This window comes from Stylophora pistillata, chromosome 7 (genome assembly GCF_964205215.1).
Source record: "Stylophora pistillata chromosome 7, jaStyPist1.2, whole genome shotgun sequence".
Lineage (NCBI taxonomy): Eukaryota > Metazoa > Cnidaria > Anthozoa > Scleractinia > Pocilloporidae > Stylophora > Stylophora pistillata.
Window position 1 is genome coordinate 13686892 of NC_142525.1, and position 27418 is coordinate 13714309.

At 39.2% G+C, this 27418-nt stretch overlaps 2 protein-coding genes and 1 pseudogene across 4 annotated transcripts; all 3 read left to right on the forward strand.

The window, feature by feature from the left end:
- On the forward strand, positions 1–16506 carry LOC111341466 (fibroblast growth factor receptor 3). Of its 3 annotated transcripts, none has more exons than XM_088727659.1 (18): positions 1–144; positions 1335–1691; positions 7841–8095; positions 9407–9673; positions 10286–10579; positions 10706–11035; positions 11597–11710; positions 11808–11826; positions 12220–12247; positions 12408–12711; positions 13037–13147; positions 13344–13534; positions 13717–13839; positions 14218–14288; positions 14952–14992; positions 15254–15350; positions 15592–15691; positions 16105–16506. In XM_088727659.1, the coding sequence occupies exons 1-18, from the start codon at positions 75–77 to the stop codon at positions 16168–16170; spliced, it is 2838 nt and encodes a 945-aa protein (XP_088583785.1). In that variant the 5' UTR covers positions 1–74; the 3' UTR covers positions 16171–16506. The 3 variants fall into 3 exon arrangements, with proteins under 3 accessions (XP_088583785.1, XP_088583788.1, XP_088583786.1); XM_088727660.1 differs by lacking the exons at positions 1–144; positions 1335–1691 and adding exons at positions 2693–3766; positions 6069–6401; XM_088727662.1 differs by lacking the exon at positions 11597–11710.
- Positions 16507–18304: 1798 nt separating this feature from the next.
- On the forward strand, positions 18305–21413 carry LOC111344783 (tyrosine-protein kinase receptor Tie-1-like). Its single transcript, XM_022952040.2, has 7 exons — positions 18305–18541; positions 18805–18927; positions 19121–19191; positions 19432–19472; positions 19726–19822; positions 20003–20102; positions 20692–21413. Exons 1-7 carry the CDS (start codon positions 18488–18490, stop codon positions 20755–20757), a joined length of 552 nt encoding a protein of 183 aa, XP_022807775.1. The 5' UTR covers positions 18305–18487; the 3' UTR covers positions 20758–21413.
- A 2967-nt stretch (positions 21414–24380) lies between these two features.
- On the forward strand, positions 24381–25792 carry LOC148726720 (uncharacterized; annotated as a pseudogene).
- The last annotated feature ends 1626 nt before the right edge of the window (positions 25793–27418 follow it).

Here is a 27418-nt window from a genome sequence, read left to right on the forward strand (position 1 = left end):
CCTTTATACGTGCATCTCTTAAGCTAAACCTTACATTTGGCACTGTGGTCGTACCAGAACACTACAATCAAGTCATGCCTAAGGTATATGTACAAGGAGTCCTTAGCTATATTGTGACCGCAGTTATGATCACTCATCTAGCAGGTAAGTGAGCATTTTTTTATGCGTAACATGATTCTACACCACCGGATCTCTTAAACCTGACATGATAGAGAAAGGCGGAAATTTCTTCACAGAGTGTACATTTTCTTCCCCTAACCAAGATTTAACCACCATAAGAGTATAACTACGAATGACTCAGGACAGTGTAAAAAGGTCTCTTACTCTTGTCCCAGTTTCTCATACGGTAAACCAATTTTTATTGCAATGCTAGAGACGGCAGTCTTAAAGATGACGGCATGAAATCGATGGATCATTTGCAATTTAAATGTCATAAGAGCGAATTAATTATTATCGGTTGTTCTAAGATTTTTCTTCCGCTCGGTTCTCTCATCGTCACGGTTGTGTTCATTTGTATTCAAATGTGTTTGTAAACCACTCGCCCCTGGCTCATGATTTAGAAACTTTTCTCGTGCTTTAAGAACCCGGTTAATCAACAGTAAGTATAGTGTATTGTTTAAATATGATCTTTCTCTCATGTCTTTTAATTCTCTCGATACGGTGCCTTTCGCTGTATCTCAGATGCTTACTTTACCATATTCGAACGGTATCTATTAAACGGCGGCATCCCGTTTTGCAACGAAACTCAAAGGGATTTTTAGGTCGCATCAAATGTGACCTGAAAGTTGTCTGGTTAAAGACAGTGAGCAATCTTTGTTGTCGTACGCAGCGGCAAGGAGCCTCTGAAACACACTTCACCTAGGGTAGGACCGCATTAGATTTAAAATCTTGCGTGGGATCCTTCCTCTATGATTGTTGTTCTTTTCGTCCTTGCCGATCTTTCTTATGAACGAGAAGTCGGAATTATGATGAAGGTCGAAAGATATCGATGACAGAGCGCCAAAACATACCTGTAACAACAAATAAAGGTGCTATGAATAGTTACACGTAAACCGACTTTCGCCCTCGCTCGCCATGAAGTCCCACGCTTCATCTTGCGATGATTGACTAAACTCTCATTTTTCCAACCAGCCACAATGGGCAACAACATCTCCTTGAGTTGATCATTTTTCAGTACCGGGATTCCCGGAGAATACATATAATCACCTTGCACGACTACTCTGAACTGGGTGTTACAGGTGCAATTTTCATTGTAGGTGCTGGTGATAACTTTTAGGGGTAAAATAAAGAAAAAAGAACATTTTGACTTGCGTTTTTTTTTTTATGCTAAACAGTATGTCAGGTGCAATTCACATCAAACTATAGAAGTAAACATGTGACTGGAGTTGCTGGTTCATCTGTTAACTTTACTTGGACCTTCCGGGGAAATCTTAATGAGGCACAACTATGGAAGGTTAAGAATGATGGCTCAAGCGAAATAATGATTTCTGTATTCTTTACCATGAAAGTCCAGATATCGCAGCCATACACTGGACGTATCAGTGCAGTATGGAATGGAACAAGTTCCGGCCAGATCACTTTCTTGCTAAATTTAACTCGTGTAAGAGACGAAGGGTATTACTCATGCAGACTTCTATCTGAAAATGATGGTGATCCCATTCCCGTCGACAATGTACTGCTAATCGTTCTGGGTAAGTAAGGCTACTGTAGTGTGAAAGATATTTTTTATTGTACCGTGTCTTTCTATGAAGACCAAAGTAATCGCAAAAGCTTGACAAAGTAGAGGAGAATGACCCAAGGGGCCAGTTAACGTGAAAACTGGCAAACTACCAAAAGTGCACTAAAGGTAGGTGATCAATTAGTGATTGGGTTTAGTTTCATATCCTATCGGCTGAGAAAGTGGTACGCGTTAAAAAGAGAAAAACAAACAAGGAAACAACCCCCCCCCCCCAAAGAAAAAAAATTGAAAAATATTCTGGTATGGAGCTCATGTGCTTACCTAAAATGTAACTGGTTCCGAATGCACCAAAGTCCTTTACTATGTTCATTTAATTTGAATATATCAACAAAGTTGAAATGGTAAATTGGCCACCGTTACCATTATAAGAGCTGACGTTTCGAGCGTTAGCCCTTCGTCGGAGCGAATAGAGGAATTGTGGGTTGTGTGTGCTCATCTTTCAAAAAGGCAGTCTAAATCCCACAGGTATCAACGAACGCTTTTCATTCCACTAATTTATTCGTGTTTTTCTCACTGCCATGTTCCCACCAATCATGTAGCTCCTTTTCCTGCCTTTAAAAGCACACACAACCCACAATTCCTCTATTCGCTCCGACGAAGAGCTAACGCTCGAAACGTCAGTTTTTATAATCGTAACGGTGGCCAATTTACCATTTCAACTTTGTTGATATATTCAAATTATTTCGTTACCCCCACCGACGCAGCCCCAAACAGTTTCTTTAGAAACTATCAGCCTATTTTCATTTCAGTTTGGTCAAGACACAAAATAATGTTAATGCCCAATCAGTGCAGAAGAGATAAATCATTAGTCACCTTGGTCTCTTTATCAATTTGAAATGGGACCTTGGTACAGAAGCTAGGTGGTATTTCATTCAGAATTATAATTAAGGTTATTTCGCACACACACACACACACACACACGCACACACACTTTTGGCAGGCGACCGCGTTTCATGTAAAGGTAGGTGCACCTACTTTTAGCCACAACTTTTGTGAAGTTTTAGCGGATAGCTACTGGTCTCATGTATGATACCTACTGCGCCTGACTAATGAAACAAAACATATACTTGTTGTCCTCTCTACGAAGGCTGCTGAACAGACGACTTCGCCTTAGTTTGTTGGTCACTAAACGTAAAAACGCTTTCCAAGGAGCTCAGTATTATACGTACTTATGATAAATTCCAGTGAGATCCTTATCATTGGTGTCATCTATGAATTCATCTGTCAGACATCGGTAGATCCAGCCTTTCCCTAGTGTCTGGCAAACTGAACGGCGGGGTAACTGAGACTTGAACATCTTGAAAATTTTTGTCCTTCACCCGAGAATACAGATATTGTTTTAATAGACTTGAGGTACCGTAATTCATATAAAAACTGCCACTCTTTAATTGTATACCTATTTACTCACTGATTTGTTCAATTTATTTTCTAGTCTTATTGACGAGAATTTCCTGCCTAATAATTCCTGGTCCTCTGCTCTGTTCTTGAATGTAACCGAAACGTTTGTCATTGAAACACATGCAGAGAGAGTCATGAGCCTTTCTCTAACATCGCACTCTGCCTTTGAAAATAGCTCTGTATATCTAGGCTTATTTCACAAGTCAAAAAAATGGCTAACGTCATACAGCTGTTGTTCAGAACAGTTATAATATTAGCTACAGCTTTCTAATTTTATCAAAGCTTGGTTATCCTGCTCAACCACTATTTGTGTTCAAAAAGTCTACACGTCTAGTTGAAGAAACTCTCAACATCAGAAGATGATGAAATGTAGTCATCACATACTTACAGTATGTTTGAAATTGATTGAGGCACCTCGTAAACAAGCGTGACTATTGAAATTGAGCTTGCGACCCGTTGGTAAGGGGTCACATCACATATTTGGGATTAGCTTAAAAGATCCGTGTTTTAATCAAGCTGCAAACTAGACATCAAGGTCGTATGAAAAACTATCCGAACTGTCAGTGATGCATAAGGTTCAGGTAATCCTCAATTGCTTTGTGACTGCTATCGTGATCGCTCCTCTAGCAGGTAAGTAAGGTTTGTTGTTTTGATTTAATAAATACGACAGAGGACGGGATCCTTTGAACCAGAAATGATAGCGAAAGGCGGAAATTATTGCTCGGAATGTGCATTTTGGGTTTTCAACCAAAACCATGTTTTGTCGGACAGTAAAACGTAAGAATGAGACTTACGGCGTTGTAAAACCTCCGTGTCATACCATACATTCATATTCAGTATATTTCCATAGCAACTTTAGAAGTGGCAGTGTGACAAGATAGCTGAGGTCGATTGTTTCACTTTCAATTCGAACAAAGTCAATGCGGAGGAATTTCCTGTCAGCTTTTCTTGTTTTCCTGATTTCCTCGTTCTGCCATGTTTAATTTTTCACCACAATCCAATTTGGTTTCGAACAGAAATGTCTTGTGAAGAATGCATGGCAGAATTATCCGTCGATTCCCTGGGATGAGAACGGATAAATCAGGTCAGAATAGACTTCATTTCAATACTTAACATAACGATGTAGCCAGCTAGCCTCGGAACATAGCGATGAAGCCAGCTAACTTCGAAAAATATTTATGGTACTCTAACATTAAAATCCGCAAAAAAATTGAACTGCAGGGGATAGAGTAAGTTCATTGTTATTTTTAACCAGTATTCAGTTGCGTCAAGTCATTTTTGAGAATTCCATTTTGCTGATTCAGTGCCAAATTTCAGACATGTTTGTTTTTGGACGAATATTTTAAGCTCTCTGCTAAATTTACAATTTCAACGTCAGGTGATATTCGGTCTTGGTCACTTTGCTCTACGCTAACAAATTTGTAAACTGAGTATAGAAATTTCTGCGGAGGAAGAAAAATCGTTATCTTTAAAATTGAAAGCACCCAGCTTGCGTTTTGTCGGTCATATTACAGATCTTCAATTAATACTCTCCAATCAGAGCTCCGTCAATTTAGATCGGCACCTCATTATTTATCTATTGATCACTTCTAGGGTCATCTGACGTAGAAATGGAAGAGTTCAGTTTTCTCTTTATGAACATAGCCGTTGCTGTAAATATTCGATAGATACATTTCCCTGACTCAGTGGGGCTGATTATTTGGAGTAGGTAGGGTTGCAGTCGCTAAACGGCTTACAGCGATAAAAGAGTTTTTAATTTAATCCATTTTCACTGCATTAATTTTTGCAGTGGGGAAGGACTAGAAGTGAACTTACGAACCATTCGTGCTAGTCCACCCTCCCACCCATCCCATCCATCACACAGTAGTCTCGTGTGTGGGAAACAAACGTCTCCTACCCCAACCATGCAGGAGACGGGACCTCCATTTGTTCGTTCCTATCCGAGAAGACTAGAATATCTAACCATTTTTTGATGTTATAGAAAGGTAGCAAATTCTTCTCAATTATTTTAAGACCCTGAGTGTTGGTCCGGCCGGGACTCGAACCCTCGACCTCCCGCACAACAGTCCGGCGCTCTATCCATTGAGCTATCCGGGAGGCGGTTAGCGTAAAAGACAATAGGATAAATACGACTGAGTGACTAAAGTTCATTGTCTTTGATAGGCACCGCCCTTGTCGCCGGTGTAAAAATAGCTTCAAACTATAATAATTCCAGCATTTTTCTATTTATCCTCTTCAAAACTACGGCTTATCAGCAAGACGGAGGAGAAAACTGATGATACTTATATGTCTATGCATACAATAACTTCTATCCGTTGCAAGCGCACTTCGACGAAAGGGAAGGGTCTCAGATTGCTATTGTAAAATGCTGGATCCCCTAAATTACATCGAATTTCAATTTTTTAAATCTTATTCAAATATCATTACCCATCATTACACAGTTTTCATCCTGAAGATTAAGGTGAAATTTACGATTTCGGTCCATCCTCTATTTAATCCCGATTTCAACTGCCTGTGTGAAAATTATCCAATTGACATCGTCCAACTGCATCTCGGTCGACACCACCTATGAAAATGAATCCCAAGATACAAGGTCCAGTTCGCCGAGAGGTTTACAACGCAATTGCCTCCAGCCGAAGCAAATATTCAGGGTTAGGTCTACAATTCAAAACTAGCATGCTATAGAATAGTTGGGTGAAAAACTGATGGTATAGTTGTAACAGGTGTTTTATCTTCCCTTTTCTTTTCAAAAAAGCCGGGTGTCGCCGCTTACTGATCGTTAACCAAATTTTCCGAAGTTTTCTGTAAAGTTTTCTTTGAAATAACGACGTAATTCTGTATTAAGTGACATACATTTTATAAGAATTCTACGAGTATCATAAGCTTTTGTTTTCCTTTTTGCGACCTTCGTGTCTTTCGTTTATTGATCTAGACGGCTATGTTCGCTTTATTGCGAAACCGGATGATCCAAGCTATGTTAAGAAAGGTCGCACTGCTAAACTAGTATGGGACTATAAACCTTACGATCAACCGACAACGATTGTTCTCAGTGTAGCTGTTCAGAATACATTTGTACCCTTGCTCGCCAAACAGAATGGAAGTGTGACCTATTCCCCTAATACACCGTCTGCTTATATGGGAAGAGTGAAGTTGGAAGGAAGAGCTACTATGGTCATCGATAATGTATCTTCTCAAGACAATTTTGCCTTTTTTCAATGTGAGCTTGTACCAAGTGATTCCAGTGCTATTCAACTGATTTTGATGGGTATGTATTCAAGCTTTGAGGTATTTGAGTTTACTGCAAAATTGACCATTTAGCTCAGCTAGACTGCGATCAATGACAGCAGTTTTGTCTTTTTTTCTCTCCACTTGTGCTCCATTTCTTATCTTCTTCTTCGTATCTTATCTCATCTTCTCTTTTGGGAACATCAATCCTGTATTTTTCTATACTAGACAATATTGTATTATTATTGGGGAACCCTAAATATCTGTTCAAGACCACGGTTGTGTTCATGAACAGACTGTTATTAATTGAACACATATTTAAAACTGTGTTTTTTGGCATGTCCACCTAAGAGCGGAAAAGCAATAACAAGAAAGAAATAGTTAGCACTGAGAGCTTTCAATTAATATTTGAAAAACAAGAAGGCAGGTTCACAAGAAACTAAAGATGCCCTTGAAAACGTACCAGGGCTGTGTTTTGAAGAAGCTCGAAAAGGGGATGGGACATGCTACTCAAAGAGCACAAAAAACAGTGGCTGAAACTCCATTCGCTGACAGAGAAGGCAAGGGACCAGGAACTTCCCCGGACCTGAAGCTGTACTTTTAAGAACCATTCACCAGAAATATCGAGTATTTGACCACAGTTGCAAAATTTCGTAATTCATTTTGTTTTTTCTAAAGGACTCTTTTAATTAACCTTTTTAAAAAATTATATCAAAAGGTTCTATCGCGCTTTTTTTCCCCAAAAATCGAAAAGTTCGAAACGCGCCTGTATGGCCGTTCTCCCTCCCCACCCTCCCCCACCCCTCGTAAAGCAATGGAAAATTATGCAACTTCGGCAACTTCGTACGCCATAGCGATGCAATCTAGCCTTCAGCTCTTTTGTGCTAGCAGATGGTCCTTTTATCTCTTGGCTCTTGGAAAATATGAATTTCTTGTTACGTTTAAGTCTGAATGGCGACCCGTTGAAATAAAGTACTTCGCGTCTTTTTCGCAGAGGTAAAATAGAGGTCAACATATATTATTTACATTTGTTTTACATTTTTTAGCCCGAAGTCTTTTCAAGCTGGACGCGTTGCTTATGGCGGGGCAAGAAAGAAACTTTAAGAAATTAAACTACAAGAATAAAGCTCAAAGATGATACATATTTTGATTTGTAAATATATTACACCGGATCATTTTAAAGGCCCTTAAATGGGTCTTGACAGCAGTTCAGCGGTTCGCATTGCATTTTTGACAAAATAGCCAAACTCTTTTAAACCTGGACGCGCCACTTATGGTGGACCAAGATAAAGAACTGGAGGAATCAAGATACAAGGATAAGATTTTTGATTTAAGATTTTTAAATAAAAGTTAAAATTTTGGGAAACTTACTTTAAACTGCAAAGACATCTATTATAATAAAGTCACGTTTAAAACAGTCCCAAAGGTCATATGCAAATCAGCCTCACTTTACTCGTTGGTTCTTGCTTATTCTTGCAGAGCCACCAAAGATAAGCCTGTCATCATTACAAGGAAGTTACCGCGAGGGATCCTTCGTTAATATCAGCTGCACAGCATCAGGGATTCCAGAGCCAGATGTTACATGGATCAAAGACGGAATAGTGATAGGTTCGAGAAAAAGAGCAGCATTTCTGATCTTCAAAAGCATAAGAAGAACAGATGATGGATGGTATTTATGTAGAGCAAATAACACGGTTGGCATCATAACCAATCATACAACACTCATTGTTTACCGTAAGTTATATGAATCCCATTTTTATCATGTATAACCGTTCATAATTATCATTACTGTTAACATTGTTATTACTACATATGTCATAATATAATCAACAGCTGCTCTGATGAAAAGGCGTTTCAAAGCCTTCGATTGCAATTCCATACGGAGCGTGAAGTTTGTTCCCTGCTTTTTGGAAATCTATGATAATGAAACCGAAGAAACTAGCCGAGTTGAATTTAACTAGCCGAGTTGTGCGAATTCCCACACAACTTGTCTTTTTAGTTCAGACACGCTCTCTTCTTGCGAAGGTTTACACTCTTGAAAAGTACATTCGACCGCAAGGACTTCGTATACCTCGTCAACGTTTAGGCTAGTATTACATTATTTACTTCGAGCTTTTCGTCGGCAACCTTGTCAACATTTATGATTGTACTATTTACCTCGAGTTCTTCGTTGGCAACTTGAGGCCCCGCTTTAGAGACTACATACCGGAGTTCTGGTGGTTTTCACCTCTTAGGAGAATCTTTCTTCCACGCAAAAATGGAAGGAACAGCGGTAGGATGAAGTGTTCTTCTGCCAGCGAGTGTGCTCTGAATATCTGAATCCTTGAAGTGTCTCGAGCAAACCCTCGTGTGCGAACATATCCTGAGGTGGTGACCCACTGTCAATGATTATAATTTTCATAATTACACGCACATAACATGTAACAAACGAAAATTACTGGCTAATTGTCTCAGAAGCGACTGTGATACGACTACAACTGAAAGCCATCGGGTAAATATGCTTTCGTATTTCTTTCTATTATCTTGAGATCGTAAATAGACAGTTGTATATTATCTTTCAGATTTCGAACTATCCGATACATATCGATTAATCATTGCTTCAATTACACGCTACGCTTCTGCCACCAAACGGAATAAAGTTGTTTCAAACCGATAGCCTATTGAATATTGGTATACACCGATACACCCACATCTCTTCGAACAGCTCGAATCCATGCAGCTAATAGGTCTTTATTTTTCTGAAATTTGAGGAAGGATATCTTTAAGTCTTCCTCCCGATAAACCTTTTTCGTGCAATTCGGAACACAGCAGTTTTGCGGCATTTTGTTCACAGGACAAACAAACTTGGCCCTTATGACCTCGTTTTGGTGCCACTCGCCCCAGCTTATACCGGTTGGCGGCCATTTTGGAATAAGGTCTATTGGATAATTCCAAATTCATTTTCTTCCTGAGATGAAACCTCCTGAGACTGTAGGCGTAAGTAATCTTTCTACTTAGTGGTGGTGCAGTTTGATTCAATTCAATTACTTCTTTTTTACTTCAAAGACCCGCCAACTATACGAAATATAACCACGTCATCTAGTAAGTCTGGTATTGGTCAGACAGTGACCATGAAGTGTTTTTCAAACGGTGTTCCAACACCCACACTTACCTGGTACAAACCTGATGGAAGTGAAATAAACAAAGAAAGAGCACGAGAAACCGAAGTACACTTAAAAGTGATGGGTGATCAAGATTTTGGTGATTACAAGTGCAATGCTGCCAATGGATTGAGACCCTCTGATGAGCGAGTTGTAAAGATAACACAGATAAGTAAGTTTCACTCGGAGATTCACCGTTAAGTGGCACCACGCAATCTCCAAAAGCATTTCTAAGAAAGAAAACTCGAAATTGCAAAAAAAAACATATTTCTATATGACTCTTTGAATGTTGTATTTGTTTGAACTAATATTGACATCCTCAGAAATGTAATTTCGCATCTCCTTAAATGCGAGACAAGGGCAAGAGGAAATTCCAACGTTCTTATTAGAAAAATTATAGTCTCTATACGAATTTAGTCTGACAGAAGTGCAGAAAAAGCCTAACTATTAAGAGGACGATATGATGGCAAAGAAACTTCCCAGTGACCGCTGACAGTAGAGATCAAGACAGAGGAGCCACGCGCACTCAGATATATTTCTTCGCTCACTTAACCTCTTCGGTAAAATGCGATTTCTTTGGCTGTACTTGAATAGGAAGGCCAAATGCAAGTAAAACTTGTCTGTTTCAAACAGAAGGTATTATCAAAAACCTCGTGTAACTTACACCGTGTACACTTTCTCAGCTCTGAGTTTTATCAAGTGAGCAGAATATTTTATCGCTGAATTTACCGCACGTTCTCTATTAATTTACTCGCCATTTTTTAATATGATTATGAAACAATAGATAGACCAGGCCCGCCAATCATGGGATTATCAGATGAAGGTATTCAGGCTAATTCACTAACAGTAAGGTGGACCGCACCAGCTAATGATGGAGGGAGTCCTATCACAGGATACCAAGTAGTCATGCTAAAAGGTGACACAGAAAAAAACAATATTAATATTACTGATCCTGGTACAACAAGATATACTTTCGGGGGTTTGGAAAGAGATACAAACTACGCGGTGAAAGTGTTTGCAAGAAATACTGTGTTTGAAGGAGAGCCTGTCGTAGCTACGCTTAAGACAAAGTTTGAAGGTAAGCAATCACAATAACGATATGTGTTCATTTCCTTACGCTACTCATAAGGAGATTCTAGTTTCAGATATTCGGTCAGCGTAACTTTGCAGACATTATATTCGGCTTTTTTCTTTATTGATCAAGGTCCCCCCGCAGAAGTGAAAATGTTTGACCTCCCCAGTGAAACAACAGATCACGCAATCACCTTGAAGTGGAAGGAGCCAGAAGACTATGGAAAAGTAATTATACAGTATACTGTGTACCAAAGAATAGTGACTAATGGGAAATTAGGAAAGTGGACAGTCGTAGGGAAAATCACGGACATCTTAATCAAAGAGGTGACAGTCAAGTTGAAAAGGGGCAAGGTATATGAATTTGTAATCACTGCCACAAATGAACTTGGTGAAAGTTTAAAAGAAGAAACGATGATCAAAAGAGTAAAAGTGATAGATCTACAAAACAACAACAAGAAAGGTAAGAACGACATAAGGTTAGAGATTTTGATTCTAACTTCACGTTTTGAACTCAGCATTATGATGTTGTAGGTTTCGCATCTGGCGCTGCCGCTAGGTTCCCCAGTGGAGTGGAGCATGAAGCATCAATCTAACCCACAGTTCTCTGGGTCTGCTTGATGTATAATCGTGAAAGCATGAGGCGTTTATACGATGAAGAATATATAGTACGTATGCACTGTGGACCCAAAAGCTTAAGAAAGACCGTGATCCAATTGGGGACAGGGACTTATGACTCCCCCCTCCCGCAACACTCCTTGAATTGTTCGCTTAGAAATTGCTGAGTCCATTCCTTAAAATAGTCCACTTTGAATAGCCAATGAGTAACGGTATTTAATGTTATTCAGACTTCAACAGTCTCTTTTTCCGTCCACGGTTCAGCGGAGAGAAAACTCGGGAAACATTTATTAATACAATCGTCATCACGTGTTTGAGCCCGTTATGTCGCAATTCCTACTTTCTATGAGTTGGGTAATGGGGCGTTCCCTTAAAAGGTATAACTTTAATTCCTACTTTTCTTTAGTTTTAGAAGAATGCAAGTGCTCATGCCACTGCGTCATGCTTGTAGCCATAATTGGAGTGCTTGTATTTATAATCCTTGTGTTATTCACTTATATTTTCTGGTTACATAAGAAAGGTAAATTTCGTTATTCTTCAGTTTTGCTTTTATTTTTCGGTCTGATAATACCTTCTAGTAACTAATCATAGTTCTCTCAACGTATTTTGTTTCTTAGCCGCGGGAGGAAAACCGAAGTAAGAACTCTTCTTTTAACTAGATTTAACTAAAAAAAGAAAAAAAAAAAAACAATCCTATCATTACTAGGAGGAATAGCTGTCCATTAGACCCAATGAAAATTTGTGAAGAAAAATTGTCTGAGCTTTGAGTGACAGAGGTGACTTTTGGAGGAGCATTACTGAAGACAAAACATGCAACTATACGTGTCACTGAGCAAATTTCGGGTTGCATCACAAGGAAAATATGTTAGAAAACAACGCAGCAATCAGTTGAAAAAGGATGGAGCCTGAAAAAAATTTAAGAAAGAACTTTTGACCTGGCTATCATTTACCTTGTAGATATGAAGGTTGAGAAGCAAAATGATTCAAAGTGAACCGTCTTCTTAACTTTTCCCTATAATTTTATTTAAGGGCGTATAAAGATGAAAGTGCCTACGGGGTGAGTGTTCTGACGCTGAAAGCAATTGAATAATATAAGCAGTGATAGGAAGAAATGACCTTAGCCAGGTTCTTTACACGGAGCCAAAGTTATCGTTGTCAGTAATGTCCACGTGCATGTAAGGATGAAATGTTAAAATGATATATCCTACATTTCTCAGGAAGATATGGAGTTAAAAGGCCTGCAATTAGGCTGTCCTGATCCAGGTGACTTTGCCCAGCTTCCTGTAGAGTATATGGATATAAAAGAAACAACCATAGATGAAAGTCAAACACAAACCGCTAGCCAAGCTGCTGATTACGCACCACTTCATCCATCGACACGCTCCTGGGAAGTATCACGAGATCACGTGAAAATAGAAAAAATCATTGGTAAAGGCGCTTTCGGTCAGGTTGCAAAAGGAACAGCTGCTGAACTTCGCGGAAGGCCTGGGATGACGACTATAGCCATTAAAATGCTCAAAAGTAAATATTTACCCTTACGTGAGGAAAAGTTCTGAAAAGCTGTAATCGTTGTTCAGTGTGATAAATGATAAGCAACTGACCACCATTTGTCGAAAAGTTAAAGTCGTATTTTCCCTTACTTTTATGTCAAATTTGAAAATAACATTTTGGACGGCAACAATTGACAAGGTTTAGAGGCTTTTCATTCTTTTCTAGACTTTACTCAACATTGCTACCTGGATAACGAAGAATGGCTGACGCATTTTTACGAGATTTTGATGAGCAAAGTGTCTTTAATTTTTGATTGACATAGTAAATGATATACCTGATGACTTTTTATCTTAAGAGGACGCCTCAGACTCAGACAAGAGAGACTTGGTAAGAGAACTTGAAACGATGAAGCAACTAAAACCACATCCACACGTCATAAAACTTCTGGGATGTGTAACAGAAACTGGTGAGTTGTTCTCGTTAACTGTCGATGATATTTATGGTTATTATACAACACAAATGAGTTAAACTGAATGATACTATGTATTGTTACCTCCTGTTCGGTAGATGGCAGATTTTTCTCCTTTTTTGAAAGATAATTACTTTTATTGAAGCATTTTATGAAACTACTTTCTCAGTAGAACCACTTGCTTCTTTTTCAGAGCCCCTACTGGTGTTGATCGAATACGTTTCTTTTGGAGATCTGCTGGGTTACCTGAGGAAGAGCCGTGGATTGAACGACACTTACTTCAAGGACCCGGATATCAGACCAGAAACAAACCTGACGTCACAGCAGCTGATAAAGTTTGCTTGGCAAATCGCCGATGGAATGAGCTACTTGTCCTCAAAATGTGTGAGTATTATTACAGAAACATCAGAGCATTTGGTCCAGTATTAGGGTATGCAGTGGGAAATTTCCTAGTTTGTTGTGGAATAGTTTGATCTTTGAAAGAGAAGAAACCCAGTATTTGTACGACTGGTTTCACTTGTGTTAATTATAATGTAGGAATCCTTATTAATATTCCCTGAGACTAGATCATCCATCGAGACCTCGCAGCCCGTAATGTGTTGGTCGGGGAAAACGAAACATGCAAAGCTACGGATTTTGGAATGGCCAGAGATGTGCAACAAGAAAATATCTATGAAAGAAAGACAAAGGTAATTTGAAACACTGCGGCCTACCTTAAATATTTCAAAGCTACAATTCGTAATGGTAGAGTTTTGCTACGACTCCAGCTGAAGTTGAAATTTTATTTTCATGGAATCTCTTTTTCTTCAAGGCATGTTGTTAGTATAAGAATGAAAATATTTCATGAGGTGATGGTATAATTTTGCAATGACTTCAGTTGAATTTCTTATTTTAACTTCTCTTGTTCATGTTGGCGTTTGAATGATAATAAGTAATGCGGTAACTATGTAATTTTGCCATGACTTCAGTTAACCTTGAAATTTTTCGCATTTCATTTTTTTTTTGATACGCTATGTTGTTGGTATGTTAAATAAAAATATTTTAGGAGGTAAATTTTAAATCCTTAGGGTCGCCTTCCAGTAAAGTGGACAGCTTATGAGGCGTTGATGTATGGCACGTATACTAATAAAAGTGACGTGTAAGTACAGGCCTTACTTATTTTGTGTGATACTGTCCCTCCCGCTTCCTGAACTTTCATTCCTAGCCGCGTTGCTATGTTACGAATGACGGGCCAGCTCGTTGTTAGGGGTCGCGTACGCGTGTGTGAGATGAGATAAGTTGAGTCTGTAAGAATGTGAGTGGTGAAAGCGGTGTTGTTGGTAGTGTAAACCCGCGAATAAAGTTGTCTAAAACGAACAAGCCGATTTCAATTGTCGTCCGGCAACGGCAGATATCGGCACGTATTCGACCTCAGGACCTTCATTAAATTAGTCTGACTAGTGGCCTGGACCAACTAATGTGAACAGTAGCATCCACACCTGTTTCCCAAAGTATCAGGCTTTTAAGAGTATTGCTGCCGTCACTGGATATTTGCAAGTCTGTCGTTGATTGACCTTTCAGCATTTTTCAGATTTCCCTTATGATTTGTTCGAATTGTTTGAACTTGTTTGCTGTCATTCACTCTGACAAAATGGCTGACCCTCGAGACGTTAACTTTGATAACCTTTGATAAAACCCAAACTACCTTCTTACTCCCACCGACGCTGCACCACAGTTTCTCTTGAAACTTACCCCCCTAATTGATTTGTTTCTGAGAGCACTGCTGACGTTTATATTCTAATTATCCCACATTATCTTTTAGATGGAGCTATGGAGTTCTTCTTTATGAGATTTTCACAATAGGTAACGAGTCATTCACAAAATATATATTGAGAAACAGAGAAACGTATCAATGATAAATTATGATCATTTACTTTGATGATTAATGTAAAAAAAAATACTCAAGCTAAAACAACATTCTTAAATTGCTGGCACTTCAAAGTTCAATTTTTTTCAAACTTTGTTGTTGTTATTCGACAATTTCACTCATCCAAACAGGACTCATTTCAAATCTACCTTTCTTTCTGTTAATTACAAAGAGTGGAGTATTTGCATCATTTTCAGGTGGTTCACCATATCCACAGATGGATGGCAGGAAAATTGCCAAGCTACTTCAGCAGAACTACAGAATGCCTAAACCACGGCACGTGGACGACATATTGTAAGCTTTTCATACTTTTTCTTACCTTCAAGTTTCTCCTGATTATATAATTAATAATATACAAAGGCAAGTGTCAGTTAACTTTGTTTTGTCGTTAGTCTCATTGGAAGAAATAATTAGCCCAGTGATTGTTAAGTACTCTCCCATAAATTGATATCAAAATTAAAATATTTTTGAGGGCAAAAAAATATATTTCTCTGTTTGTTTGTCTGTTGAACGTCTTCCACCTCATATCTTCCAGGTACCAGATCATGAAAAGATGCTGGCAAAATGATCCGGATGCTAGACCAACATTTACTCAGTTGAGAAACCAGCTAAAGGAGATGGAAACCCAACACAGGGTGAGACTTTAGACAATCGTAACCAAAATAGAGATTATTCCGTGGAAAGTGTGCAAGATCGATTTTTGTTCACGAGTTGCAATGAATCAAAAAACCGTCGAGAGTGCTGCAAACGATCGAGTTTCTTCTGTACATTATAATGAGTGAATAAAAATTGAGCAAGCTCTTCCATGGTATGGATTTATACATACTGAGCCGTGGAGCATGAAGTGAATGACATCATTCGTCCAATGAGACACAAAAGATAGTACTTCGTAGTTTAAATCTCAGATGAGACTTTCTCCATGTTAGGATGAAAGTGCATGTAGTTATATGTTTACATTCAGACCACTGTTAGAGGTGAGAATAGCCGCCGGCTTCGATATATCCCTCTAATTAATGAGAAATAATATTGTTTCCTTTTCTCTCTACAGAGGCTGATCAACATGAAAATGTACGACAAGCAGTTGTATGCAAACGTCGAGGACTTAAACGTGTAGACATTGACGAAGTCGTGAACTCCTCGCATCTTGACGAACGCAGTTTTTATAGCAATCATGAGTGGTATCATATTCGCAATTGGCTCGAAATATAAGCTGGTTAGAATGAGGCTGATTGAATTAAAGTCTCACCTGGATCCATCAGATGACATGGCAAAGAATCCCATTCTGATCGAATTCTTTCTAAACCTTCTTAATGATAACGGAGCCCTTCCCGAGCCAGCTTCCAATCTTTTCATTTATCTACTTTTTTTGGTTAGTTTGCTTTTTGTGAAAGTTCGTGCCAGAGGAGAGGACTTTAAAAGAAAAATAAAGACAGCAAAGCATATTCTTTAATGCTGATTATTGTTTATGACTTGACGCCACCGTCTTCACTTACCAATCCTCTCCCCTCTAAGGTTCTTGTACGGAACCATGATAATTGTATGTACTCCAGCCTTCTAACTTTCGCTGCATCCCGTATCTAATTTATTCAATGTATTTAAAATATATTCCGGTGAGAATCTGATATCCATTCTAACTGCATAGTACTCATAATGAAATGTTTATGACTTTGAACCTAAATGAGGACGGTAGTTAAAAAACAAAAAATCATTCGCCCGAGTCAGTGTTAAATCGTGGAATGAGTTACCATTAAGGGCCTCTTTACATGGAGGTGGGGGACCCTAAGCCTGCCTCCCTGTGGTCGAAAAATAACCCGCGTTTACATACAATCTTATCACCCCAGGATCTTGAGGTAGAATCTCTAGAGGTTGTTGTCGTGCGTGCAAATGAGGTATGGACAAGATGCCAGCCAAAAGGGATACCCCACCCTGAGTCGTTTACATGGCAAACTGGGACCCCGTACAGTCTGAGAAGATTACCCAACACGGCACACCGGGCACCCCACCTACGCTGGCTACCCCACCTATGACATAAACGTGTTCAAGATACTAAGACATTTTATGGACAGGCGGATCTACAATGTCCATGTAAACGGACCCAAAGTAAATGTCACCAGTCCTTTTTATTTTCTCTTCTAAAAAGTCTCTAGGCTATTGAATCAGTTTGGGTCGTTCTTCGAATGATAGTCGTGTTAGTTTCCTACAAAGCGTGCGCGAAGACCTGAGTCACCGACATAATACAGCTACAGGAAACAAACAATCAATATAAAAAAAATGCAACTGAAGCACGAGAATAGTTTCCATTAATAGCGTTGATCCAGCCTTGTTGCCGTCTTCTTTTGGCAAGAGAAGCCACTAACATCGTTAACTGTATCTTTCCTCTAAGGTGTCATCGGCTTCACTTAAATCTAGGAAGGGGCTAGTCGTTCGCATTAATTCCACATGGTCAGAAGTCCATTTTTTTAATTATTTCGTCGTACACATACACTTCACTAGGTATTCAGATCTCTCAGCAAGAAAATACTTTGTTTGTCCCTGTTGGTTTACTGCAGTTTCCCTTTAATTTCTTCATTATCTAACCTTTCAATAAAGTACTTTCTTTTTTTTCAACAAACACAAAATCAGATATCAATGTATCCTTTTATTTGTTTACAATAAGGCTGAAGAACAGGGTCTGAATCAAAATAATGCTTAGTTTAAAGGGTAAACTCGATTTTTTTAACAACTCAGCCCTGATATATCATATTATTCATTTCTTCCACCTTTTGAGGATTTTGCATTGGATGAGAAGTAGTTATATAGTTATGCATCATGGAAATTAAGGTGATTCCCTTGTTTTACACTGCGCAACCTTCTGCGCATAACATGTACGATTCTCAAAGCCTCAGAGAAGGAGCGGTTACCAAGAGAAAGTTTACACGGAAACGAGGCTACAAGGACCGATTCTTAAACTGCGAAACAATGGAGTGGTCAAACGATCAAGTAATTCTAAGTGAAAGCAATATTACTGGTGCTTCTCTTTTGAGAAGGAAGTCCGAAGAACTTAAGAAATGACGAGCTAAAGTTTTGGCTCAAATGTCGAGGTGCTGCTGCTAAAAGGCATGTCTGAAATGACATAAAAGGCATGTCTGAAAACATCTCGCACATCTTACTACCCTTCAATATCCGCGTCGCCCACAAACCCATCTCGTTCTGTTCGATTCCTTTACAAGTGGTGGCCAAAGCTGGATTATTCATTTATCATTTCTTCTTCGGTTAGTAATTTATTATTTAGCTCGACGTTTATTTTTTTTTCAGAGCCTCTGTTGGTTTTGATTGAATATGCGCCTTTCGGGAATCTGCAGGGTTACCTGAGAAAGAGCCGTGGATTAAAGGACACTTGCTACAAAGACACAGATGTAGAACCACAAACTAATCTAACGTCACAGCAGCTGATGAAGTTTGCTTGGCAAATCGCTGATGGAATGAGTTACTTGTCCTCAAAATCTGTGAGTTTTCATTAAAAAACGCTAAAGAACTAAGTCCAGTCCTAGTATGCGCAATCGCAAATTTCTTAGTCTACAAAGCGACAGCCAGAAGTTTCAACGAATTTCCTCTTTAGTGGGCTGCTGATAGTTGAAAGGGGGGCTTAAAGCCGTGTTACATGGCTAGAACCCTGCTTGATTAAAGCTACTGAATAGTTTGATTTTACGATTAAGAATGGAAGTCTCAAAGTAATCATCCTCCATTGATTATCATTCCATGTGGTTAGATCATCCACCGAGACCTCGCAGCCCGTAATGTGTTGGTCGGGATAAACGAAACATGCAAAGTAACAGATTTTGGAATGGCCAGAGACGTGCAACAGGAAAATGTTTATGAAAGAAGGACAAAGGTAATTTGAAAAATGCAGCTTAACTTCATGTCTTCAATTCAAAACCATACTCGAGATTTTGTTTTGACTCCATCTAAACCTGAAAGGCTTTTCCATTTTTAGATGGAATCTTTAGGCTCAATGTTTTTTTTTCAATTATTTTATATTAATATGTAAATGAAATGTGCTCAAGAGGTAACTTTTAAACCTTAAGGGTCGTCTTCCAGTAAAGTGGACAGCTTATGAGGCGCTGTTGTATGGCACATATACCACCAAAAGTGATGTGTAAGTACAGGGGTTCTTATATGTTATGACACTGTTGCGCATTTGATTTCAGTGTAAAAGGTAAATCCTATCGATTACTCTGCACCGTAGTGCCCACAGTTTTTCTCATAGCATCAAACTGGACCCAAGCCTATCGCTAGCTGACCTTCCACCATTATGCAGACTTCCTTTATGATTTGCTCGATTTGTCTCGAGGAGCATTCCTTGTGTTGATGATAAATTTATCCCATTACCTTCTAGATGGAGCTATGGAGTTCTCCTTTATGAGATTTTCACAATAGGTAACAATTTAATTAGTTTATAAAATGTAATGAAAAACAAAGAAGCATATTAACGATAGGTTTGCTATTATTTATCAATGTTAATCAAGGGAAATCGTGGAAGTTACGTTAGTTGTACGTCTCATAGGGCCCTCTGCCAACTTCTACTGAAAAACATAAAAGAAACTTTGGTTGTTATTCAATTATTTTACGTAACAAACTACGATTCATTTGTAAAAAATAATACGAAAAAATATGTTTACATCACTTCCAGGTGGTTCCCCGTATCCACGGATGGATGGGAAGAAAATTGCGAAACTACTTCAGCAGGACTACAGAATGCCTAAACCCCAATACGTGGATGGCAAATTGTAAGTTCTCCATATCGTTTCTCGCCTTTCTTATTTCGATTTGCCATAAGTCCCATTCAAAGAAGTATTCGCCCAATGACTGGCCACTTTTTACTGATATTCAAGTTAAGTGATTCTTGAAAAAGAAAAACCCGTTTTCTTTGTTTGTTTGTTGAACTTATTACTCTTTACAAATACCAGGTACCAGATCATGATGAGATGCTGGCAAAATGACCCGGATGTTCGACCAACATTCATCGAGTTAAGAAACCATCTTAAGAAAATGAAAACGAAACAGAAAGTGAGACTTGTGATGATGAGGACTTAATGATCTGATTTTCACCAGGGATGGATTAAGTCTTAGCCATTTACCATGTAGTTTATCAAAAGTTGACATTAAGACCCACCGTCTGTATTAATTTCAGAATATAGTCTCTTTTCATCAACTGGTTTTCAAAAGCTGAAGTTTCGAGCGTTAGCCATGAGAATACAGGCGCGTAAAATATAGCTCAATTGGTTAGCTATAGAGTGCTGGATTATGTTGAGCAGGAGGTCGAGGGTTCGAGCCCCGGCCGGACCAGTACTCATGATCTTAAAATAACTGAGGAGAATTTGCTACCTTTCTATAACAAGAAATGGATAGGTATTCTAGTCTTCTCGGATTAGGACGAATAAACCGTAGGCCCCGTCACCTGCAGGGTTAGGGGTAGGAGACGTTAATTTCCTACGCACGAGATCACTGTGTGGTGGATGTCCTCCCCTGGGGTAGGATGGGTAGTGTGTTGGCCCTGAAAAGCCCTTATGGGGAGTGGTCATATAACCTATGTAATACGTATGGGTACACACTCAATTTTGATGAGCTTAGGATTTTGTTTTTCTTTTCTCCACAGAGGCTGATGGACATGAAAATGTACGACAAACAGCTGTGTGCAAACACTGAGGACTTAAAAGTATAGTTATCAATCTCTCGTACGGTCTCACGCAGGATTTGTAGTAAACTTGTACTTCCTTTCATGTTATTGGCTTGAAACACAAATTTGTTAAAAAAAAAACTGAGATTCCAAAAGAGTCGCATCAAAATGTAAACAGTACAAGCCTATTCTTATTCCTTTGAAACCTCTCTGATGATCACACTATCCTTTTTTTTAATTTTTAACAGCTTTTAAATTTTTATATTTATAAAATTTTTTGTTTTTTTTTCGAGAAAATGATATTAGGGCAAATAATTTTTTCTAAAGATAGGTAAACATTCAATAGCTCTGACTAGCGTTGTACGACCTTGTGTCGTTGCTATTTAAGTCACCACTCTCCCATCTTCTCCTTAAAATCGTTAAATAAATAACGAAAAGATGTAAGGTCCTTGTACTGTGATAAAGGGATATACTGCAGTCTGATCAGCATCCTTTGTTTTCTTATTATGTTTTTTCGTTGAGCAAATATTCCAAAGTTTCCAAAGTTTTCAATACTATTGTATAAATCAAGAAACATTTATGTCTACAAACTTGAAAATTTAGGGACAAAAATCTTCGTTTCGAAGAAGTGCTAGAAGAAGGATGAGATACCACTTAATAAATTTTACCATGATAAATAAAGAATCATCTCATGTTTTAAAGACGTTTCAAGGGTGATTTTGGATTGGTTTGGATGGCTCATCATTCTTATAGACTTTAACCCTTTTCCATCAAACTCAGCATACATGGGGTCAAAGAAGACCCACTACTGTTGTTATTTGTTTCTTGTTGAAATTAAGAGACAACATTATGTAAGTGTGTACATTGCAAGGCTGTTTGATATGACACCTATTGCAGTGTAAAACACCTACAATGACTCCCGATTTCCATTGCAGTGAACCGTTCATATAACAACAAATCCCAAATATCCAGCATTCTGCTCCAAGAGCAACACTGAAAATGTGTCGATCTTTTGAGATCAAAAGTGGCTCAAGAAATCAAAATTTTACATTCAAAACACACCTCAGGACCATATCTTGCTGTTTGGCTGGAAGATGCCTTCTTACTTTATCCGCTAGCCCTTGTTCCTCCTTTTGACGAAAGGTAGTGTCGCAAACACAACCTTTGCCTCGTTAATGGCCGAAAAGAATTCTGGGAGATTCCACCACAACTCGAGAAGGCAACACCTCACATTTCCATTTTAACAACTTATTAGAATCGTGCCGGGTCACCCAGTCCTACCAGCAAAATATCACATCGATCGAGACTTTTGCCACTCAAAACTGGCCCAAAAAGCCTTGGTAGGTCCTGGTAGCTATCCACAGATGGGCCAGAGACACGACCTCACTTGTGAACTCGCCAAGCTTGCATAAAAGCATTTTGGCGGTCCAGTCTACATGAAGCCACCTCTCACCTTTGTTTCCTTTCAGAGGCTTGCCTCTACGCACATTCCAGCTTAATGAGGCTGTCCTGAGGGCTTCTGTAGAGGGAAAATGGCTCGAAAAACAATTATAAACGCGAGAAAAGGAATCGATTTAAACGCATCCAAACACGAGCGAGTGATCTAGGTCACGTGACCCCAAAGTCTGAACCCACGATGTCTCAAAACCACAAATATTGTAAGGGATACTTCATATACCGACAAACAAAGTAAACTTAAGTTTTGTATGGCCAAATTATAAGGTTTTTTTCCGGATGGTAAAGAGTTAAGACCTCGGTGTTTTCCTACAAAACGTTCACTTAATTCTGGGTCACTGATACAACTCAGTAAAGCAACAGTTTCAGTCATGTGTAAGGCCCAGTTCATCCTTCAATTTTTTCTAACCGCTTTTGTTATTATTCCTTTAGCAGGTAAGACTCGTTTACATGAGTTTGTGCGAAGTTTGCATTCAGGATGGGATCCATTATGACCATAAGAACGGAGAAATAGCAGAAACTGACGCTGGGAATAAGCTTTATACCTGAATAACGCTGAAGGGTTGCAATCAATCGCTTGAAAATGCGTTTTTTTCATCATTAAAATGCTCTTCGAGTCGAGAAAAGTCCATATTGTGTGAAAAATGATAGGGAGCACTGTGCGGAATTGGAGTAACATACTTTGGCGTTCGACTCCATTATTTAAAGAAAACCAGGTTGCTATTTCACGCTGTCTCAAACAAAGCTTTAAGAAATCAGGATGTACTCTGAGTCATAGATGAACAACTTTGAAATCAGCTGATCCTAATGCTTCCAAGGCAGTGTACAAGAAAAAATGGCATGATACAAGTGTGCGCATTAGAAGAAGTCGCGTATCAAAAGCTAAGGAATCAATAGTAGAAGCTCTGAATATGATTGCACCTGGAATTGGTGGTCCCCTATGGGAGGCGCTAAAGGAGTCTAAGTCTGTGGAGAAAGCCTTGTGTATAGCATGCGCAGATGAGTCTCGGTCAGATCGGAAATACTTGGACCCCTTGCATTGGCTGAAACGTACAAAAACGCATCAAGCTGGGAGACACGCTTGACACACCATAGCGAAATTACAAGCCTACATACCCAGCGTCACTGAATTCAGATTTGCCATAGCCAGGAGGCACAAACTAGAGTACAGCCGAGGTGTTCCACTACCCATGCGAAAAACCCAAAGAGTGTGTGTGGACTCCGACCAATTGAAACATTTAATATCATTCATTACAAGCCCCCACATCATTCAAGACCTTTCTTTTGGACAGCAATACTTACATCTTTTGTCTGGTAAAGTTTTGGAGACATCCAATGTGATACGTAATATGATACCACAGCGTATTTTTAAGGAATACATGCCGTACTGCTACGAAACAGATTTCAAACCATTTGGTCCATCGACCATGCTTCGCATTTTGTCTTGCTGTAGCGCAAAGGTAAGGAAATCCTCACAAGGACTCGATTATATTGCGGTAGAGGAAGAGAAAGGATTTGATGATTTGCACCGTATTTTGGACCGCTTAGGAGAGTTCGTTCCTAGAAGATACCTTGTGAGCCATTATCGAAAATATCTTAAGGAAGCTAAGCATTACTTGAAGGCTGAATATAAGGTACATCAGCTGTAATCAAAGTATGCAATTTCAGGAAAAGGTTTGCCATGTGAAAGCGCGCGAGCACTGGCGACAGTCAGCATTTCTTTGAAGTGGCTTATAACAAGATCAAACAAGGAAGTTATATTAATGTACTCGCTTCTGCTTTTACACTTTCTTATGACAATCTTTTTTTAATCAATTACTTATGAAGTTATAGTGCATTGTCTCAAAACATTTTTGCCATGATTGCAGGCTCATGTTGCTGAATCTACAGCTATTGCAGATCACTGCAGTTCGTATGCTTTGCGTGACAGTAAGGAGGATCAATTCAAAAGCACGTGCCATCATTGACTTGACAAACAATGCATGCGCTGTGAGATCCTGAAGGACGTTCTTAAAAAATTTGAAAATTTTTTTGTGGACTGCGAAGTGAGTACAGAGGACTTAGACGAGTTGACGTATTCTTGCCGACAAGCTGTAGTCAGCATCAAAAGGTGCAAAGCACATCAGGTACGAAGTTGAAAACAGGACGAGGCAAGAACATCCATACTGAATACCCTCGATGAAAAGTCTGTTCACATAACTCAGGATTGAGCCATGAAATTCCTCCCACAAAAATACCGAGAGTCGCAATGTGATTGGTTTGCTGAGCGGGAAATTTCGTTGCACATACGTGTGGTAATGCGCAAGATCAAGCAACATTTCCAACACCAGGCATTTGTGTATGTCTTGGAGAACTGCAAGCAGGACAGCTACTCCGTTGTGCGAATAATTGAACACTCCTTACGCATCCTGAAACTAGAGCATCCCGAAATGACAACTGCTTTTCTCCGGCAAGACAACGCCGGTTGCTACCATTCAGTCGAAAGCTGTGCTCAAATGGAGTCTAAAACTGGTATCGTAATACGAAGGGTTGACTTAAGTGATCCACAAGGAGGGAAGGGTCTTTGCGACAGAAAGGCGGCTACTATCAAAGCCAACGTAAGGTGATACATCAAGGAAGGTCATGATATGTTGAACGCTAATGACTTCATGAATGCCATGCTTTTAAATGGTGGAATACAGGTTAGAGTGGTTACTGTTGATGCCTATAGTGCCCAAAGGGATGCTCAACTTTCACAAAAGTGACGATTGATAGTTTCTAAAGAAACTGTTTGGGACTGCGTCGGTGGGAATAACGCTCGGACGAAGGGCTAACGCTCGAAACGTCAGCTTTTGTAATGGTTACGGTGGCCAATTTACCATTTCAACTTTGTCGATATGTCCAAATTATTTCACTCAAGAGGTCTGGCATGAACTCTTTGAACAACGTTCTGTATTCTGAGAAAACCATCTGTTTGGAAAGCGTACAATGTTGGCGAGGGAAAGAAGGTACCAGGTATCTGAAGTATATGATGAAAGTTTTACTATTATTGAACATATCTAACCTTAAATGTTAAGTACAAGGTCCTACACTGCCGTCATGCAGTGCTGACGGCATGAAACCTTTTTCAAAGGAAAAGAAAAACAGTGGACAATAAAAACACACTGGGGTAAGAAGCTCTTCTTCTCTTATTGAAGTTGTACTCATGCTTTACAGTCTAGATTACCAACTATTACTCATCCTTCGCGCGAAATAACCCTAAACAACAAAACAAAACCAAAAAAAGAAAAAAAAAATAACTATCCATTTACGGAGCCGAAACTTTTGTCACTTTATTATATTTTCATTTGGTTTTTCAGTTCCAGATTATTCACAGCCGCCCAGCTTTCAGTGCCAGTTTTCCTCAGTGTACTTCTCAGAAGTATCTCAGGCATTAGATAAGCCAAAACCCACTTTACAAGAGACCGGTGAACAACATCCAGATAAGGAGGAAGAGGACCGAGACCTTAGCGCTCTGTTTTCTTGTCCGCACGAGGTTTGTGTTAAGATGTATCAGCGTCACTATGCTTTGGTAAATAACTTATTGTATGGGCAATGTGAGTTTCAGAGAAAGTCTTATGAACAAGGCCAAAATATTATACCATGACAAACTACTCTGTGAGGTGAACAACCTGCCATCCGTGAAGGCTGAGTCAAGTCAATGTCCGGTAACAACTGAGGTTCTTCCACAAGGGTGGGCTTTAAGATCCACTAGAAAGGCAACGAGGTTTAGCGACTCCCAGGGACAGTACTTACACGCAAAATTTAAAGTCGGGAAAGCAACATGCAGGAATGAAACTTGATCCAGTGGATGTTGCACGTGACATGCGTTACGCGCGAAAGCAGGAAGGGCAAAAACTGCTCACGGTAAGACGAGCTTCTAAATTCCGACATATTCATTCGGACGATCCAGAGTCTGATCAAGACCAAGATATTATGGCCGCTGAAAAGGAAATCGCGCACAGAAATGTTCGCGCAGTTGTGTTAAAAGTACCCAATTGTTTTCGACATTTTCAACTTATGTGACATACACAAGGCAGGTAAACTGCGACAGCTAAGTGTTTCCATGTTGCGTTCCATTTGCGAACATTTCGACATTGAGGTGATGAACATCAAAGGACGACGCAAAGCTCCTTACTTGTCCTTACTTAGAGAACGTCTGGTAGCACGCAGTCGTAGTAATAGTTAGGATCTATACCGATTAATTAAATGAACATTCCATCATTAACATTCTTTGATTTTACGTTTGAAAGCAAAAAACTTCTATTTGGCTTGGAAATACGGCCTCATGAGGGAAATCAGGCCTTCGACTTTAATCAACTTTGTATATTCTTACTTAAGTATAGAACATTATGCCTGATGCCAAAATTGTACCTGTCAGGATCCCATGCGGGCAAAATCCTTCAGATCCTAATCTGTCTGGTTTTTAACTGTGAAAATTGTTTTTCATTACATCACGGAGGCATAAGGCTTTTTTCCCGGGTAATAAGCACCTAATGGGAGGGGGGGCTTGAGATTTGGTGTGTTGGAAGGATTCTCATTATTTTGTTTTTTTTGTTTTGTTTTTTTTTTGTTTTAATTCCGAACAGGAGATCGGCTGTCCCAGGATTGATATTTTGTTTTGTTTATTTTAACGCCTACACAGCCCTTTCTTTTTGGTGAGTATTGGATTTATGAGGGAGTGTCCTTGTCTGCTTCGGACCCAGGCCCAAGCCCAACCCACCCCACCACCTTACCTGGGTCTAGTAAAAGAAGATGTCACGCAATCTACTTTAGCTGAGGGATTTTGTATTCTTTTTCAACAGTATATGTATATGAGGTGGGTAAATGTTTCCTCTATTCTTCTATCATTGCTTTTAGGATTTCTTTCATGCGAAATGCGAACATTTTGATGAATACCTTTCATATTTAGATAACTGATACAAGCCATGCTTCAAAGTAAACAAATGCGCAGGTACGGGAAATGTTATCAAGAGGTTTACAGCTCAATTCCGCACAATAAAAATGCTTTTCCTCTCAGATAATTGCCACTGTGAAGAAACAATCGTTTGTTTAGATTTTGAACTGATGGAAAAGGATGGAATTCACTTAGTATTTAAACTGCTGTCCAAGGTCGCTCTTGTGCTGCTTGTATTCGTTATTGCAACCGCAAGTTCAAAAGTTGTAAACTTCACGCAAGTACCATTGATGATTTCAGTTCTCAAGACTTGCGGTTTAAATTGCCCCAAAATTT

Bases quoted from the DNA above. Each gene is read 5' to 3' on its own strand.
- LOC111341466 (XM_088727659.1), top strand. From the start codon at position 75: ATGCCTAAGGTATATGTACAAGGAGTCCTTAGCTATATTGTGACCGCA. The intron at 12,712-13,036 runs GTAAATATTTAC...TTTTATCTTAAG, and splicing joins AGCCATTAAAATGCTCAAAA to AGGACGCCTCAGACTCAGAC. The intron at 13,535-13,716 runs GTGAGTATTATT...CCCTGAGACTAG, and splicing joins GCTACTTGTCCTCAAAATGT to ATCATCCATCGAGACCTCGC.
- LOC111344783 (XM_022952040.2), top strand. From the start codon at position 18,488: ATGAAGTTTGCTTGGCAAATCGCTGATGGAATGAGTTACTTGTCCTCA. The intron at 19,473-19,725 runs GTAACAATTTAA...CATCACTTCCAG, and splicing joins TTATGAGATTTTCACAATAG to GTGGTTCCCCGTATCCACGG. The intron at 20,103-20,691 runs GTGAGACTTGTG...TTTTCTCCACAG, and splicing joins AAATGAAAACGAAACAGAAA to AGGCTGATGGACATGAAAAT.